The sequence below is a fragment of the Candida theae genome (assembly GCF_024610275.1).
Source record: "Candida theae strain CBS 12239 chromosome Unknown scaffold16, whole genome shotgun sequence".
Taxonomy (NCBI): Eukaryota; Fungi; Ascomycota; class Pichiomycetes; order Serinales; family Debaryomycetaceae; genus Lodderomyces; species Lodderomyces theae.
In genome coordinates, this window is record NW_026261352.1 from 195,856 (window position 1) to 211,235 (window position 15,380).

A 15,380-nucleotide genomic window follows, 5' to 3' on the forward strand; every position below is an offset into this window, starting at 1 on the left:
TAATCTGCTTCAACAAAGTTTCCAATACCAAATCTTCATTTCTCTCACCTTTTACCCCATTGGTTTGTTTTTTTTTCTACTTATATTGGTTGATAGTGTTGTTTCTTCTATTTTTATATCATATATACCCCCTACAGATTATAACAAGTTAATTTATATCTCTCTCCTTGTAGTAGCCACTGTGAAGTGGTACATTGTGACATGGAGGTGGTATTTCTACAAATAAAGTCGCTGTCATTCTGCTTTCAACGCATAGTCATTTTATTATTAGTACAAATTGACTTAAACAAATGTACAACTATCACCCGAGTTTTGATCGATAAAATACACCTCTCCCCATGCTGTCAAACCTCACTAGTTCCCTCTCAAAAAGTTCTTTACAAAATCATTCTTATCAATAGTATTGTACGCATTCTGATCATCGAAATACCTCAACACATGGCACTGTTGTTTCCAAAAGTTAATCAACTCCTGAAACTCCATCTGACCCTTCATATACAACACGTTTTTGATGGCCAAATCATCAACAAACCGTTGTCTTTCAAACTCTTGTCTAATCTTGGTTTTTATGCTGGACACAGGCATGTCCAACTCATACAAGTTGGCAAATTCTCGTGAGTTCCTGATGTACTTGCGGTATAATTGTAATACCCTTCGTCTCAACTCGGGACTTGTGGCGGAATAACGTGTGGTTTCTGCAAATTGTGTAGCTAATGTCATTGTATCTTTTTCTTTTTTTTTTTTTTCTTTTATTTGGAAAGAGAATATGTGTGGGTGGATGTGGGTGTGTTTGGTTGTGGTTTAATCTATATTTTGGCGTACGGGAGGCTAAAGACGATGCCAATGGTTTAGGAATTGGGTCTCTATGCTGTTAAGGCTCTCATAGTACTAATGGTGATAATTTTTTTTCGCTCACTCTTTGGGTTTCGTTTGACCAAAAGACATAATTTGGTTGGTTGGTTTGTATGCAGGAGAGTATATAAGGAGCAAAACGCTATCCAAAGTTGTACACAATCTAATCTAGTTTTATCCAACTTGAGCCTTGATTTCTTTTAAAAACAGACCAGATGGTTCTAAGATCTTGATGAATCTGCATAGCTCAAAACACCAATCCCATTTCTCACTCTCTGCTAACATTTTGATAATTTGAACAATAATCTGTTTATCATCATCATTCAATTGATCAGAGCTACCATTAACATTTGCAATCAAAGTAGACGTCGTGGTTTTTTTAACGTCATTGTCATTTTCACTGTCACTGTCACTGTCACTGTCATTGTCATTGTCATTGTCATCACCCGGCTCACCTTCTCTTTTGTAATTCAAGTACACAATGAGGTAATGATAGCATAACTCAACGTTGTCCAATTTAATCAATCTGTCCATAAACTTCACAGGTGTAGTATTCAACACGTCGAAAAATTTCCCCCAATACGCAACTTCAATCTTTCTCAAACAATTTATGTAAATGGACTCGGGGCTTTCCGTAAATTCAATCAACTGGAAAAGTCGCTTCAAAGTTAATATTGATTGTGACTCTACTTGTGGTTCTTCTTCAACCAAGAGTTTGAATAACAACAACTCCAAACAAAATTGGAAATTTGTAAATGGCTTGTACTTGTTGAATGTACTCTCTAAGTCACCTCGATGGACCAAATCGAATTCAATGAAATTGTTGAGAATCAATTTGTGAGCTAACTTATTCTTGATTATGAAATCATCGTGGTGATAAGTTTGGTTTGAACTTTCCAATCCGATCAAATTAATTGTTTTTGAATCAGTTTCAATCTCTAGTGGCAAAATGTCATCAGCATCAATCGCAATGGGTACGAGCTCCGATTCTTCTTCAGCCTCAAATACATCTTCTTGATGTGCGTTGTGTAATTTATTGTGCGCTTTGACAACCATTTCATCAACGTCGTATATCAATATTTGATTCCCATTGAATAGGTAAATGAATGGCACTGGCGATTGGAATGGTATAGTGACAAATTTGAAAAATTCAATGCTGGAATTCAATTTTATCAAGTCGTACATGTTACTAGGCTTGATGACATCGGTGGGCAGTTTACTGATGGAAGAAGTTCGACTGACATTTTTCAAAAGATAAAGCTCGCCCGATTTCAGCAAGAACAAGAAATGTCGCTTATCAATCATACTAATCTGTCGAGTATCGTGCAAGTTAAGTTTGTGTTTGAGTGATGATAATTGCACGGTCTTATTTGTCGAGATGAATATTCGATAATGCTTGCTTTCGGTGTCCAAATTGACAGTCTTGTCCGTAACCAAATCAAGAACAACTAGTCGAGAATCAGCAGTTAAAATCACTACATGTGACACATCTTTATCTTGGATAAGCTGTGTAACAACAAAAGTGCACTTAAAGTCGTACCTCCAAAGTAATGCATCGCTACTGAGCACGATGTTTTCTCCACTCATTCCATATTTGGTGCGTGACGTATCAAATACAATCACCTCATCAACAAAATGTTCAGTGCTATCATCATCATCAGCCTCAAAGTCGTGTTGAACTCTTCTGTTTACGACTATGAGATAATCTTGAAACCAAAACTGATCAATAATGTTCATTGCATCAGCAAAATGGTTCTTGAAATTGAACCATAGTACATGATTGGTTTGTCCACCAGAGTGGATTGGAGTTGAAACAGCGATATTGTCACCATATGATATTGACAACTGGCCAAAACTACTTTTCGATAGTATTAGTTTACCGTGTGGGGTAGATGGCTTACCAACTGAACTGACACTCTCGTGTTGTAGCAACAAGCGTTTAAACTTGGGCAACATGGGGAAGCGTACGAAATTTCGGTGATTCTCAATGACAGTTATGTAGTTTTTGTTGTAGACAATGTCGTTGACCATATTGTAGAGTGGGATGGAGTAAAGCTTGTTGGTGACTTGTGATAACACATACACCGTATTTGAGTTCTCGCCAACTAAAATAAACTTTGCGTTCAAGAACCCCGCTGTTTGATCGTGCTTACCATTCAATTCATTCACTGTTTGAAGAGTATCGAATAATACCTTGCCAAAACGAGATAAAAGTTTCCAATGTCCTGAATCTTCAGTTAGTGTAAAAAAATCTCCACAGCTTGCCCATGATATTTTTCCTTGTGGAATGGTCAATGTTTTTAACTTCTCCAATATTCTATCCTTGAGGTTGAAAAGCTTCCAAGTTTCAGATTCTTCACTAATCAACAAGCTAGAGGACGGACTGAAATTTACATTGTCCAAATCACCCAGCCCAACTGTGTGTGCATGGAAGTCTTCACTTTCATACTTTATATGCAATACTTCATTATTTTCTGTAACCAACAAGAAATAATCCTCAAATTGGTTGTAAAAAATCCTCTTTGCCGTGTGCTTGAACCATTTGTATATGGACAAGTCAATTAGCTTTGTTTCAAATGTCGACAAATCAACAATTTGAAAAGAGTCCCCCTTTACTTCCTCATTCGATTCGTTGGCAAAGTTGAAAACAAACAACTCGTGTGAATTCAGGCGAAGCCAAAACTGCTGTTCACCAGCACTACCCAGTCCCATTTGCAAGACTTTGTACACTGATAATTTAACCGGTTCAATGTCGTATCCACCCAATTCGTCATCAATGGAATTGTTATTTATACTCTCAACGTTCTCCAACTTTGGCGACACATCTTCATCGTGTCCTTGCATAAACGACTTAGTTGCTGATTGTAAAAACTTTGTAAATGAAAAATTACCAAGCGAATAATTCATTGGTACCGCGGCTTGTATCAATTCATGGTTGCTGTTGTGTACTTCGTAAATAGGATGAGAATAATCAATGCTAATTTGATAAATGACAATGAAGTTAGAATCGGTTTGAATGAACAAGTTGAGCTTTGATTGTCTGCCGCTATGCGGAGTGTGTATTAGCTTTTTCTTTGCCTTGATGTTGACACCATTGGATTCTATCGAACTGGACGATCTGGTATGATTTGCTAAAGGTAATAAAGTATACAGGTGGTAGATGTATACAGAAGTTGTTGTTATGAGCGCCACAATTTGGTGAAGTTGTATGACATCTATAACCTCACCCTCGAGATTCAAACCAATTGCAAAATTGGGACACCCATCAATCATTATTGAGGAGAGAAAGCCAGTATAGATTCAAGTTAAATGGATTGACTGTTTTTCTGGACGTTGTCAGATAATATTGGAAGGTAGCGCAATCTGTGTGGCCATTAACACGCGTCTCTTGTTACTGAATTAGGCGGGGAGGGGTGGTATAATGAAGATTACAAAAGCAAAAGGAGGGATTCTATCTCTGTAGAGAAATTGGAAAGGGAAGGAGAAGATATCTTCGACCTTTTATTAATATACTGCTGTACATGACGATATTTGGAGGTCGAGATTGAGAAATCCACGCAGATGGTGGTATTACTCTAGCTTTTTCATCTACAAGAGGGTTATGTGGGTAGAGTACTCTCCTTCATAGACAGTAATAGGAAGCCACGAATTTTTGCCGGAAAGAAAGTAATCTGCTGGCTTGCCCACATCTTTATTTTTTTTTTTTGCTAGAATTTGCAACCAATTTATGATGTTTAGAATAAAGGGCTACACAATCCAACAAAAATGACCCCGGAATGCTACATAAATTTAATACAGCAAACTTTTTTTCCCTTTTCGAGCCATCCCGTGTTTGTTTGGATGTCCCTAGCGGTAAAATGAATTACATGCAATGATAAACCGTCATGAATTTAGCAAATCATATTAAAGCAAGAGGTTGATTTGATATTAAATTGGGCGAATGGTCTAGTGGTATGATTCTTCGTTTGGGCTTAACTACCTGAGCATAAATTTCGAAGAGGCCCTGGGTTCGATTCCCAGTTCGCCCCGCTTCTTTTTTCTCTTTTCTTTTTATCGGTAATAATTTTTTTCTTTCAAACTCTGCATGTTCTTCTTCCTTTCTTGACCCAATGATCTCTCTATCTTTAAACCAAGAGTGTACGATACGAGTGCATGTACATTCCTCTCACTTGTTGGAAAGAGCTTTGTAGAGAAGCTTAGGCTGTGTGACTTTTGTTTTGGTTGTGTTTTCTCTCTCAGCTACGAATTTTGCAGATTAAAAACGGCAGTCAATGTTTTGCTTTGCAGAGGAAAAGAGCTTAGAATGAGAATTGCTGACTTCAAAGAAGTGATTTGCTAAAACTAAGGAACCTACGCTCAATATACAATTCATACGTCACAATGAATAAGAACTAGTGTAATCGCTATGAACATATTCTCAAACATAGCTGTCATTAGTATAGGCGAGAGAGAAAAAGAGAGACAAAACAAAACCAAATCAAACAACAACTAAAACGGTAACAACAACTTGTATACAAACTGTCGTCAAAGTCGCTACATTAGACTATACCACCTACAAACCAGAAACACCTTCTTCCACATCAATTATCACTGCAAACTTTTAAACTCGCAGTTGCTTGCCCCCTTTGCCCCCCTTGCCCCCCCTTGCCATCATGAATGAATTTCCAGTTACATACCTCAACTTTAATCAGGACTTGACATGCGTTGCACTTGGTTTGAAATCGGGGTATAAAATTGTTAATGTTGAGCAGAAGTTTGGTCGATGTTGTTCTTACAAGGACGACTGTATCAATATAATAGAAATGCTCTATACCACATCGTTGATAGCAATAACTCCATTGGGAAACGAAATAGGATCATCGCCTAGAGAGTTGAAGATCAAAAATACAAAGACAAATAGCACCATATGTTCATTGTTTTTCCCAACTTCAATACTAAACATCAAATTGACCAATGACTATCTTGTCGTGGTTTTGGAATCTCAATTGTACATTTACGAAATCAAGACGATGAAGTTGCTTCAAACGATTAAAACCAATTCCAACCCACAAGGACTCTGCACAGTGTCGTATGATTCAAAGCATTGTTTATTGGCTTACCCTTCTCCCCCCAGTGCTTCAGAAACACTTTCAAAAATCCACAATAACAGTAGTCATCAAAACAAGACCAGTACCAACAAATCCCCAGGTAATACAGTATCAGATAAGGGTGATCTAATAATTTTCAACATAAACAAGTATCTCCCCATTATGGCTATAAGTGCTCATAAAAACGATATTGCCGCCATGAGTTTTTCAAGTGATGGGTCCCTCATTGCTACCGCATCAGATAAGGGGACAATTGTACGAGTTTTTGATACAAATACTGGGGTCAAGTTGTTTCAATTTCGAAGAGGGTCTTACCCCACAAAAATTTATTCTTTGCAATTTAGCAACGACAACAAGTATGTCTTAGCAACAAGTTCAAGTCTTACTGTGCATATCTTCAGACTAGGCGAGGAAGAAGCATTGGAGAATAAACAAAAGAAAAAGATTAAAACCATTGAAGAAGAACCAGAAACTGTACGAGAGGGAGAGGGTGTTGATGATGATGATTCGGATGATATGGAGGACCATATGGATGTGGATGAGGAGGATGAGGACTCGGAAATACCTTCAAAGCATAGAAAACTCTCCCAGAGCTCTTCCAATTCATTCAATAGTGTCAATTCTGAAGATGCCAATTCTCCAATTATTGATCAAAATAGGCTCTCAGTTGCTAGATTGATTAGACGATCGTCACAAACGTTGGGCCGCAAAGCAGCACAAAAAATGGGTGATTATTTGCCATCTCGATTCTCTTCCATTTTGGAACCCACGAGGCATTTTGCTTCCATCAAAATTGATGCAAAAAATAAAGATTTGAAGTCGATTGCAATGATTAACAATGTGAGTACTGCTACCGATACTAGTGCGACCTTTGGAAAAGATTCTACGTCACTAAGTCAAGGCGATGGCAAGGATTTGGATCATCTATTGCAGGTCAATGTTGTCACCTCTGAGGGAATCTTGTACATATATGGATTAGATCAAGAGCGTGGAGGTGATTGTATATTGTTACACCAGTACAGTTTGATAGAGGAGTAGATAATGCAGAAGAGCATTTTTTCAAGTACATTAGTGTAATGAGTTTGTAGTGCAAGAAAATACAGAAACAAGGGTGGTTGAGTATATATCTCTTATGGTGTATGATGAAGAGAAATAACGTCTTTTGTTGTTCTGTTCTGTTGTTCTGTTCTGTTTTATTTTTTAGCGAGAGGAAAAATGTCAACTTTGCATCACTGAACTTTACTCTTTTACCAACTTTTGCCACCAACAAACATGAGTACCACAGGTATGTTATAGCACGAGACATTACCAGGTTATGCGTACTTTATAAATAAGCTACTAACTCTCTTTGCAATAGTTACAATCAAGAATGCAGGAAAGACTTACACCTTCGAGGTGAGTGCAAATGACACTGGGATCGATTTGAAAAAGAAGATCCAGGAACAAACGTTGATTCCACCAGAAAGACAAAAGATTTTGGTCAAGGGGGGTAAACTAAATGACGATACTTTATTGTCAACTTTGGATTTCAGCAAACCAGTGATGGTTTTGGGAACTCCCGACAAGTTGTCAGCACCAATTGAAAAACCCAAATTCATTGAGGATATGGGAGACGTTACCAAGGTGGATAACAACCCCGTTGGTATCCCCAACTACGGGAACACATGTTACCTAAACTCCAGTTTGCAAATTCTTTACCAAATTGATGATGTGAGGAACAATATTCTGGAGTATAAGGGAACTGATAATTTCACCGTTGCATTGAGAAACACATTCCAACAGATGGAGAAGAAGAATGGCACAGTAAACATTGCCTTGTTTTTGACAGTTTTCAGAAATGCTTATCCACAATTTGCCGAGCAGAGAAATGGGATTTACGCACAACAAGATGCAGAAGAAGCATTTTCACAAATATTGACCTCATTGAAACTGAATTTGAAAGTTGCTGATTTCTTCAAACTTGAATTCAACGTAGCGACAAAAAGCTTGGCCAGTTCTGGTGGAGGAGAAGGAGGAGCAGAAGAAGAAGATGTATCCTACAGTGTAGAAGACGCGTTCAAGTTGAATTGCCATATTGATATCAAGACAAATTTCTTGCGGGATGGAATTCTTGCCGGATTGACTGAAACTATCACCAAGCACAACAACGCTTTGAACGCTGATACTGAGTACGAAGTGTCTAAAAAAATCACCAGGTTACCCAAGTTTCTTGTTGTTCATTTTATTAGATTTTTCTGGAGAAGAGATATCAACAAAAAGTCGAAAATCTTGAGAAAAGTTCAGTTCCCATTTGAATTGGATCTTTCAGAATTTTTGGATGACTCAATCAAAGAAGAAAAGAACAAGAATCGTGATACAATTAGAAAAGTTGAAAAGGATAATTTGGATTTGAAGCGTGATTTCAAAAAGGCCAAAAAGGACATCATCAATAAGGAAGATGAAGAATTGAAGATTGCTTCAATCAAGAGCAAGTTTCAAGATGATTTGAACACGGCCCTTCCTGGAGTCAATTTTGAAACTACTACTGAAAACCCATCTAGTGTTTATGAACTTAATGCGGTGATTACTCATATGGGAGCTAGTGCTGATGGTGGACATTATAAAGCATACGTCAAGGATGCTAATGACCTTGAAGGTGAAAATTGGTGGCTCTTTAATGACGATAAAGTGAGTTCGGTATCTAGAGAAAAAATTGCCATGTTGGCAGGAGGTGGTGAAAGTGATTCAGCGTTGTTGTTGATTTATAAAGGATTAGCGTTATAGATTGATACAGAGAGTTGACAAAAGAAAAAAAAACGAATAAAATACAAACAAAAAAGTCGGGCTTATTGCATTATCCGTTAGGTAAGTTCCACGGTGGGGTCTTCTCCGTCTATAAATTTCTTACCAATGTTCTAAAAGTTTCAACTTCATCCCAACAATTGAGACTCTTACCTTGATTCTCTTTCAAACATTTTATAACTTGTTCTCTTGAGTTTTGCAATGCCGGTGTTATTTCAACTTGTTCCAACTTTGAGTTATCTTCCAACAATTTGGTTAGTTTGGCAATTTTGGCACTCGACTCAGTGACTGAGAGTTTCAGTTTGGCGTCGGACGAGCTGCTGCTGTTGTTGTTGTTGTTGTTGTCAATAGAAATGGCTTTGTTGGTGGTTTCTTTGAATTGTTTGATTGTTTGCGCTTCTAATTTTTGTAATTCTTGAGCTACTCTATCTTGAATGTACTTCTCGGTGTATTGAGCCCGTGAGTAGTCAGACTATGGAATGGGGAGTTAGTATTTAAGAGTTCTGGTAGAACGGTGTGCTGCTCTTCACAATCAACCAAACCACACTTATCTGGTCAACGTTTCTCAACAAGCGTACTTGGCACAAAAACATACCTCTGGAGATTGTTCCAATTGTGACAAAAAAGTTGAACTAAAGTCAACAGGAGTTGCGGGTGTAAAGACTTTAGTCTCGGGCTTTGAAGTATTGGATCCCATGGCTCTTTGTTGGTTAAAGTTTCTTTATTCTGGATCTGGTAATTGTGATGGAAATTTACTTCGACAATAAGGTGATATATCTTTTCTCTCCGCAATTGAGGTTCAGCTAAACTTTTGAACGCGTGTGTTGCCTTTGTAATAGAGGAGGGATGATATCTGGATGAAAGCTATGTTAAACCGTGTATCTCTGCAGATCCGCAAAAGTTCTGATGAAAGTAAAATTTCAATTGGATGAGAAAAAAAAATAAAAAAAAAAGTTTTCTGCATCTAACACAACGCAAGATAACAACAGACGACTGTACTTTCAACGTAGCAAGGAAATCAATCTTAGATAAATACCAAGATGCCACCAGTCCAGCAATATCAATACGTCGGCCACCAGCCATCCAACTGGGACAAATTCAAAATGGGTGCTCTAATGGGCTCCACTGTCGGAGTTTGTGTGGGAGTATTATTTGGTGGATTTTCAATCTTGCAAAATGGTGCTGGTCCAAATGGGGTAATGAGAACCTTGGGTCAATACATAATGGGATCAGTGGGTACTTTCGGGTTGTTTATGTCTATCGGATCGGTAATCAGGTCTGATTCGGGGTACTTGGAGTTGCAAAGACTGATGATTGCTAATCAAAGAGCCAAGTTGACTGCTATTTATAGGGAATAAGGAGTGAGAGAGGAAGCCAGTGGGAAGTGAAGAACAAGAAAGGGATATGGGTCACAATCTTTGCCATCGATGGAATGGATGTGGTATTTACGAATAACGAATACAAAAACAATAATTAATATCAACTACATATGTATGTACATGTAAATAGCAGAACGAAAGGGGAAAGCGATCAGAAGCTTCTGGGCCTAAGCCTTACGACTCATCTTGGTTCTGTGTCGGTTTTCCAATCAATAAAAAGTCGACTATGTAAGGTATTTATACATGTAATTCTATCTCTTTTTTATGCTCTAAATCAAATAAATATGTCAATCCAAACAGTGGAACCTTGTACGCATCGGCCTTGCCAGAGGATGCTGCCAATTTATTCAACAAGTTCTTTGGTTCCAAAATTGGTTCCCCACTAAGCTTAAACGTACCCCAATGTATTCCCTTCATGAAAGTGGCCGATACTTGACTTGACAAATCCAACGCCTCTTCAGGTGAAATGTGGCGTGGTTTCTGATGCCAACTAGGACAATATTGACCAATAGGCAACAAAGCCAACGTCACCGGCCCATTTTTAGCACCAATAATGTCAAATAATTCTTTCAGGTACCCAGTATCTCCGGCGTGGTAAACTATTGATTCACCATTACGTTTCAAGATATAAGAGCACCACAATGATTTGTTTGAGTCGATAACGTACCTTCCTGACCAGTGCATTGAAGGAACACACTCAATTTCGTACTTGTCGGGAAATCTGGCGTTCCCCTTGACATCAGTGTTGTTGTGATCCTCACCAAAAATATACTTTGTTATATCCAACGTATCCCACCAATCTAGCTCAATCACTCTATGAACCCCCCTACGGGCCAATTTGCTCTTCAAGCCCAATGGCACAATCCAACAACTGTCATTTCGTATTTTATCAACAAGATCCATTTCCAAATGATCTGGATGGTCATGAGACACCAATATGAAATCAAGTTGATTGTTGGTAGCATATTGAATATCTTGTAAAGATAATGGCGACTTTGTCAAACGCTTGGGCCCAAATGACGGCGTTATCAAATGATCACTTAGGATCGGATCAGTCAAGAAATTGATACCAGATACCTGAAATAACGTACATGATTGACCCAACCACGTAAAGAGCAACTGTTTGTTTATTGGGGGTAGCAGAAGCTTTGATTTGAAGAATAGTCCACCACCACCACCACTACTACTGCTGCTCTGTCCTTGGTCCATTGCTTGAAATGCATTATTCTTGATACATTGTTGTAGTATTTGTGAATTAAATCTATACCTTTCCAAATCGGGTTTGAATAACTTCAATTCATCCTCAACTTCAACGGCACCATCATGGGGATGGGGCAACTTGGCATGTTTCTCCACAATGTTTCCATACAACAGCTCAAATAACTCCATGACTCGAACAAGAATGAATTCAAATGCGGTTTGAGGACGGTACTCATCGAATGGGTTGACAAACATCCCTGCTACGGTTGCAGATTTGAATTTGGAATAGTCTATATCGGCAGGTCGTGGACCATATTGCGGTTGTTGTTGTTGTGGTTGTTGTTGTTGTTGTGGTTGTTGTTGTTGTTGTTGTTGTTGTTGCTGTTTGACCAACTTTTGATACTCATCTTTTCTCGATTTGATCACGTATTTCGCCCGTAGGTACAAGTATGCCTCAAAAGAAGCGTAGACCGAAACTATCCCTATCCCTAGCTTGAATTTTAGCCCTATTGTGCCTAAGAGGGCCATTCTTTCAACTGCTGAAGTAAAAATGAATTCAACTGTACTGTGCACATCATTGCATAAAGTTTTTCTCGAGCTTTGCTCTGCCTCGGTGCAACAAATCTGCTTCTCGGCTTTAAAGACACACTTGAGGAACTTGTATTGCTACATACACTATATATACACCTCCTCTCTTTGTTCAATGTCTCTTGACCACACCCGCAATATTAGCAGACTCGAGAATGTGCTTCTTATAATCATGGATATCACCAGGGAATTTCGATATGGTATCATTTTCAGCAACCCAAATTTCATTACAAACTTTATCAATGATTGAAACATCATGCGAAACCATCAATATACCACCTTTGAAATTCCTCATTGCCTCCGCCAAAGCATCCAAACCTTGAGTATCAAGATGATTCGAAGGTTCATCAAGAATCAATATGTGTGGTTGATTCAAACACAATGCCGCAAAGGCAACCCTAGACTTTTGACCTCCTGACAACAATTGCATCTTTTGTAAACCCAAGGGTCCTGTAATACCAAATGATCCCAAATGGCGTCTGTACTCCTCGTCAGTTTTACCCGGGAACGTTTGACTCATCCACGAAACTGCTGAAAGTGATAAATCCATAGCATCAACATGATGTTGAGCAAAATAACCAATTCTTAAACGACCATTTTTATTGATGTAACCTTCAAGCGGAGTAATTTGTTCCATAATCAACTTCAAAAGGGTTGTTTTACCGGTACCGTTACCACCACAGAATGCAATTCTTGAATCCATTTGAACATCCAAATTGACATTTCTGAAAAGCAACTTATTTGGATCATAACCAAAAGTAACGTCTTGCATTTGCAAGATTGGAGGTGAAATACTATCGGGATCTGCAAATTTAAAGGTAACCACTTTATCATCTTCTGGTGGTTCCAATATTGGCAATTTCTCCAATTTCTTGATACGTGATTGTGCTTCTTGTGACTTGGCAGCATTGTATCTAAACTTGTCAATAAATTCTTGTAAATGTTGCCTATAAGCCATTTGAGATTCGTATTCACGACGTTGGTTCTTGATTCTCTCCTCTCTAGTGGCATAAAACGAATCAAAATTGGCACCTCTGTAGTAGTCCAATCTTTCTGAATGTTGATGTATGATATCAGTAGCCACTTCGTTAAGAAATGAACGATCGTGCGATACGACAAGAACTGTAGATTTATAAGTTTGTAAATAGTTGGCCAAAAATGTAATGGAGGGAACATCCAACATATTTGAAGGCTCATCCAACAATAACAAGTCTGGTTGACAAAACAAAGCTCTTGCTAAAGACAATCTCATTCTCCAACCACCAGAAAATTGCTTAGTGGGTACATTTTGCGTTTCCTTGGTAAATCCCAACCCATAAAGAATACCAGCCGCTTTACTTTCAGCTTTATCGGATTCCATTTCATTCAATTTTTCACTAATTTCTTGCAAGTGGTTCTCCAAGTCATCACGCTCATTATCAAGTTTCTTGACCTCTAATGACTCTTCATCAAATTCCTTTCTCAAGTTTTCAATTTCAGTGATTCTTTCATTTATCTTCAGTTCTTCCTGTAACAAACTCTTTCTCCAAACGTCTGCATCCAAAACACTTTGCAATGCAGGAGTGTCATCACCTCTAATTTCTTGTTCAACATGCAAAATAGTAATGTGTTTAGGTACATTCAATTCTCTTCTCGACAAAGCTCTCAACAAAGTAGATTTACCAATACCATTTTGACCAACTAAACCATATCGTCTTCCATAAGCTAAAGTTAAAGAGGCTTCACTCAAGATTCTTTGACCATCACCGACATACAAGTCAAAATTGTCAATCTTGATATCTTTGGACTTACCTGCACTTGATCCAAAATCAAGTGGGTTAATTTCAAGAAAGAATGAATCGTAATCTTGCTCTTGCTTCTCATTCAACAATTTCGATGCTTCATATTTGACAAACTTGTTATTACGTTTGGCAACTTTTTTAGCAATTTTCCTCTCCTGTTTCTCCAACTTCTTCTTGTCAACTCTAGTTTCCATTACTCTACCCGTATGCTCAATATCGTTGCTTGCCGATAACAACGCAAGTGAGGTATTGATGTCTCTTTTGGTATTATTTTGCAATACATTGATATCAAGTAATCTTTTCGAAGTGTCACCAGTGATGGCCAATTTCTCCATATTCTTTTGCAATTTTTCACTCAACTGCTGCGTAATGGATTCAGTTAAGTTTTGCACTTTGTCAGATGAACCACCAGCTGAAATTAACAAGCTGGTTAAAAATGCCATTTCATCGGGGATGTTGATCCTCTGAGCACGAACACTGTCTTCTGTAGCATCCGATACATGTTGAATATACCCAACGGCGTAATCTGCCACTACTGAATCAATAGCAGGAACCGCTTGTCTGATTTGTAAACTAACGTTTGACATGGCTAGCGTATGGCTGTCGGAGGAAACTTTGTATGAAGACGAAGGAAAAAAAAAAAAATTCAAAAAAATCAAAAAAAAAAAGAATTTAAAAAAAAGAATTTAAAGAAAAAGAATTTGAAAATTCATCTCCAGCATTGGAGTCTGGTCAAAGCGCAGGTACTAAGCAGGGCATTATTACGCACATCTGCAATGAGAGTTGGAGTTACATCTCTACAAAAGAAATTTATTCCGACGCAATTAGACTGTATAACATGTAGAATAGTAAAATAAACTATACGCTCTATCTCCACTTATAAAGCAGCCTTGATCTTTGGCTCCAATTGATCAGCGGATTTCAATTGTTGGACATCGGAGTTACCACCAATGTGTTGTCCACCAATAAAGACATTTGGCACGGTCTTTTGACCAGTCAATTCAGCCAAGGCTTCTTGAATTTCACTACCGTCAGCTTCTTCATCTAATTCAATAATGTAAGCATCCTTGGTAAGAGCCTCAATTGTCTTTTTGGTTTGCGCACAGTATGGGCAGTAAGACTTTGAAGCGATAAAGATTGGCTTTTCTTTGATCAATTTTTCAACCTTTTGTTTAGTTTGAGCGGAAACCATATCTGAGTAGTAACGTCTGTAATATAAGGGTGTTGTTGACCTAGTAGTAGTAGTAGTAGCAGCAGCAGAAATATATGACTTGGAAAGTAAGCTCCTTATCATACAATTGGGCGGAATACAAGAATTCAGTTGAGGTGATGAAAATGAGAATGGCGATCAATTGATATTTATAATATCTATGATATTTATATTTATGTATGACATAGAGTTAGAGAGAGAAAGAGATTTTGTTTGTTGCTCTCTCAATTGTTGTAACGATGTACACGACTTTATTAGTAATAGACATATATACTGTGAGAAAGACTACACTTTGATTCCAGCAGTTGGGTCGGCCGAGTTATATCATAATCTTCCACATTGACAACTTGCAACTTTATAAACTTTTAAATCGCTCGCATGTGGATTGGTAATTTTGCAAAATGGGGCTCTTGCTTACTAAAAGAGAAGACCTGATACGAGGTAGCGCATATTTTTGCAATATAAGCAGGTCTGGGCCCCATCCCCACGTTTTGATCTACAA

General features: G+C 38.1%; 9 protein-coding genes across 9 annotated transcripts; 3 read left to right on the top strand and 6 right to left on the bottom strand. All coding sequences in view use genetic code 12, as the record gives it.

Annotated features, from left to right (window-relative positions):
- Positions 1-354: 354 nt before the first annotated feature.
- KGF57_000557 (uncharacterized protein) lies at positions 355-720 on the bottom strand (the record flags this gene model as incomplete). Its single annotated transcript, XM_051755037.1, has 1 exon — positions 355-720. The coding sequence occupies one exon, from the start codon at positions 718-720 to the stop codon at positions 355-357; it is 366 nt and encodes a 121-aa protein (XP_051611018.1).
- Positions 721-1,026: 306 nt separating this feature from the next.
- On the bottom strand, positions 1,027-4,125 carry RIC1 (Ric1p; the record flags this gene model as incomplete). The annotated part of the gene is made up of 1 exon (XM_051755038.1): positions 1,027-4,125. The coding sequence occupies one exon, from the start codon at positions 4,123-4,125 to the stop codon at positions 1,027-1,029; it is 3,099 nt and encodes a 1,032-aa protein (XP_051611019.1).
- A 1,379-nt stretch (positions 4,126-5,504) lies between these two features.
- On the top strand, positions 5,505-6,977 carry KGF57_000559 (phosphoinositide binding protein; the record flags this gene model as incomplete). Its single annotated transcript, XM_051755039.1, has 1 exon — positions 5,505-6,977. One exon carries the CDS (start codon positions 5,505-5,507, stop codon positions 6,975-6,977), a length of 1,473 nt encoding a protein of 490 aa, XP_051611020.1.
- Positions 6,978-7,211: 234 nt separating this feature from the next.
- On the top strand, positions 7,212-8,702 carry UBP6 (ubiquitin-specific protease; the record flags this gene model as incomplete). The annotated part of the gene is made up of 2 exons (XM_051755041.1): positions 7,212-7,224; positions 7,297-8,702. 2 exons carry the CDS (start codon positions 7,212-7,214, stop codon positions 8,700-8,702), a joined length of 1,419 nt encoding a protein of 472 aa, XP_051611021.1.
- A 109-nt stretch (positions 8,703-8,811) lies between these two features.
- Positions 8,812-9,417, bottom strand: KGF57_000561 (uncharacterized protein; the record flags this gene model as incomplete). Its single annotated transcript, XM_051755042.1, has 2 exons — positions 8,812-9,192; positions 9,316-9,417. 2 exons carry the CDS (start codon positions 9,415-9,417, stop codon positions 8,812-8,814), a joined length of 483 nt encoding a protein of 160 aa, XP_051611022.1.
- A 343-nt stretch (positions 9,418-9,760) lies between these two features.
- Positions 9,761-10,078, top strand: KGF57_000562 (uncharacterized protein; the record flags this gene model as incomplete). Its single annotated transcript, XM_051755043.1, has 1 exon — positions 9,761-10,078. The coding sequence occupies one exon, from the start codon at positions 9,761-9,763 to the stop codon at positions 10,076-10,078; it is 318 nt and encodes a 105-aa protein (XP_051611023.1).
- A 258-nt stretch (positions 10,079-10,336) lies between these two features.
- On the bottom strand, positions 10,337-11,827 carry KGF57_000563 (N-acetylphosphatidylethanolamine-hydrolyzing phospholipase D; the record flags this gene model as incomplete). Its single annotated transcript, XM_051755044.1, has 1 exon — positions 10,337-11,827. One exon carries the CDS (start codon positions 11,825-11,827, stop codon positions 10,337-10,339), a length of 1,491 nt encoding a protein of 496 aa, XP_051611024.1.
- Positions 11,828-11,999: 172 nt separating this feature from the next.
- Positions 12,000-14,255, bottom strand: GCN20 (putative AAA family ATPase; the record flags this gene model as incomplete). Its single annotated transcript, XM_051755045.1, has 1 exon — positions 12,000-14,255. One exon carries the CDS (start codon positions 14,253-14,255, stop codon positions 12,000-12,002), a length of 2,256 nt encoding a protein of 751 aa, XP_051611025.1.
- Positions 14,256-14,545: 290 nt separating this feature from the next.
- TTR1 (dithiol glutaredoxin) lies at positions 14,546-14,860 on the bottom strand (the record flags this gene model as incomplete). Its single annotated transcript, XM_051755046.1, has 1 exon — positions 14,546-14,860. The coding sequence occupies one exon, from the start codon at positions 14,858-14,860 to the stop codon at positions 14,546-14,548; it is 315 nt and encodes a 104-aa protein (XP_051611026.1).
- Between the last annotated feature and the right edge of the window lie 520 nt (positions 14,861-15,380).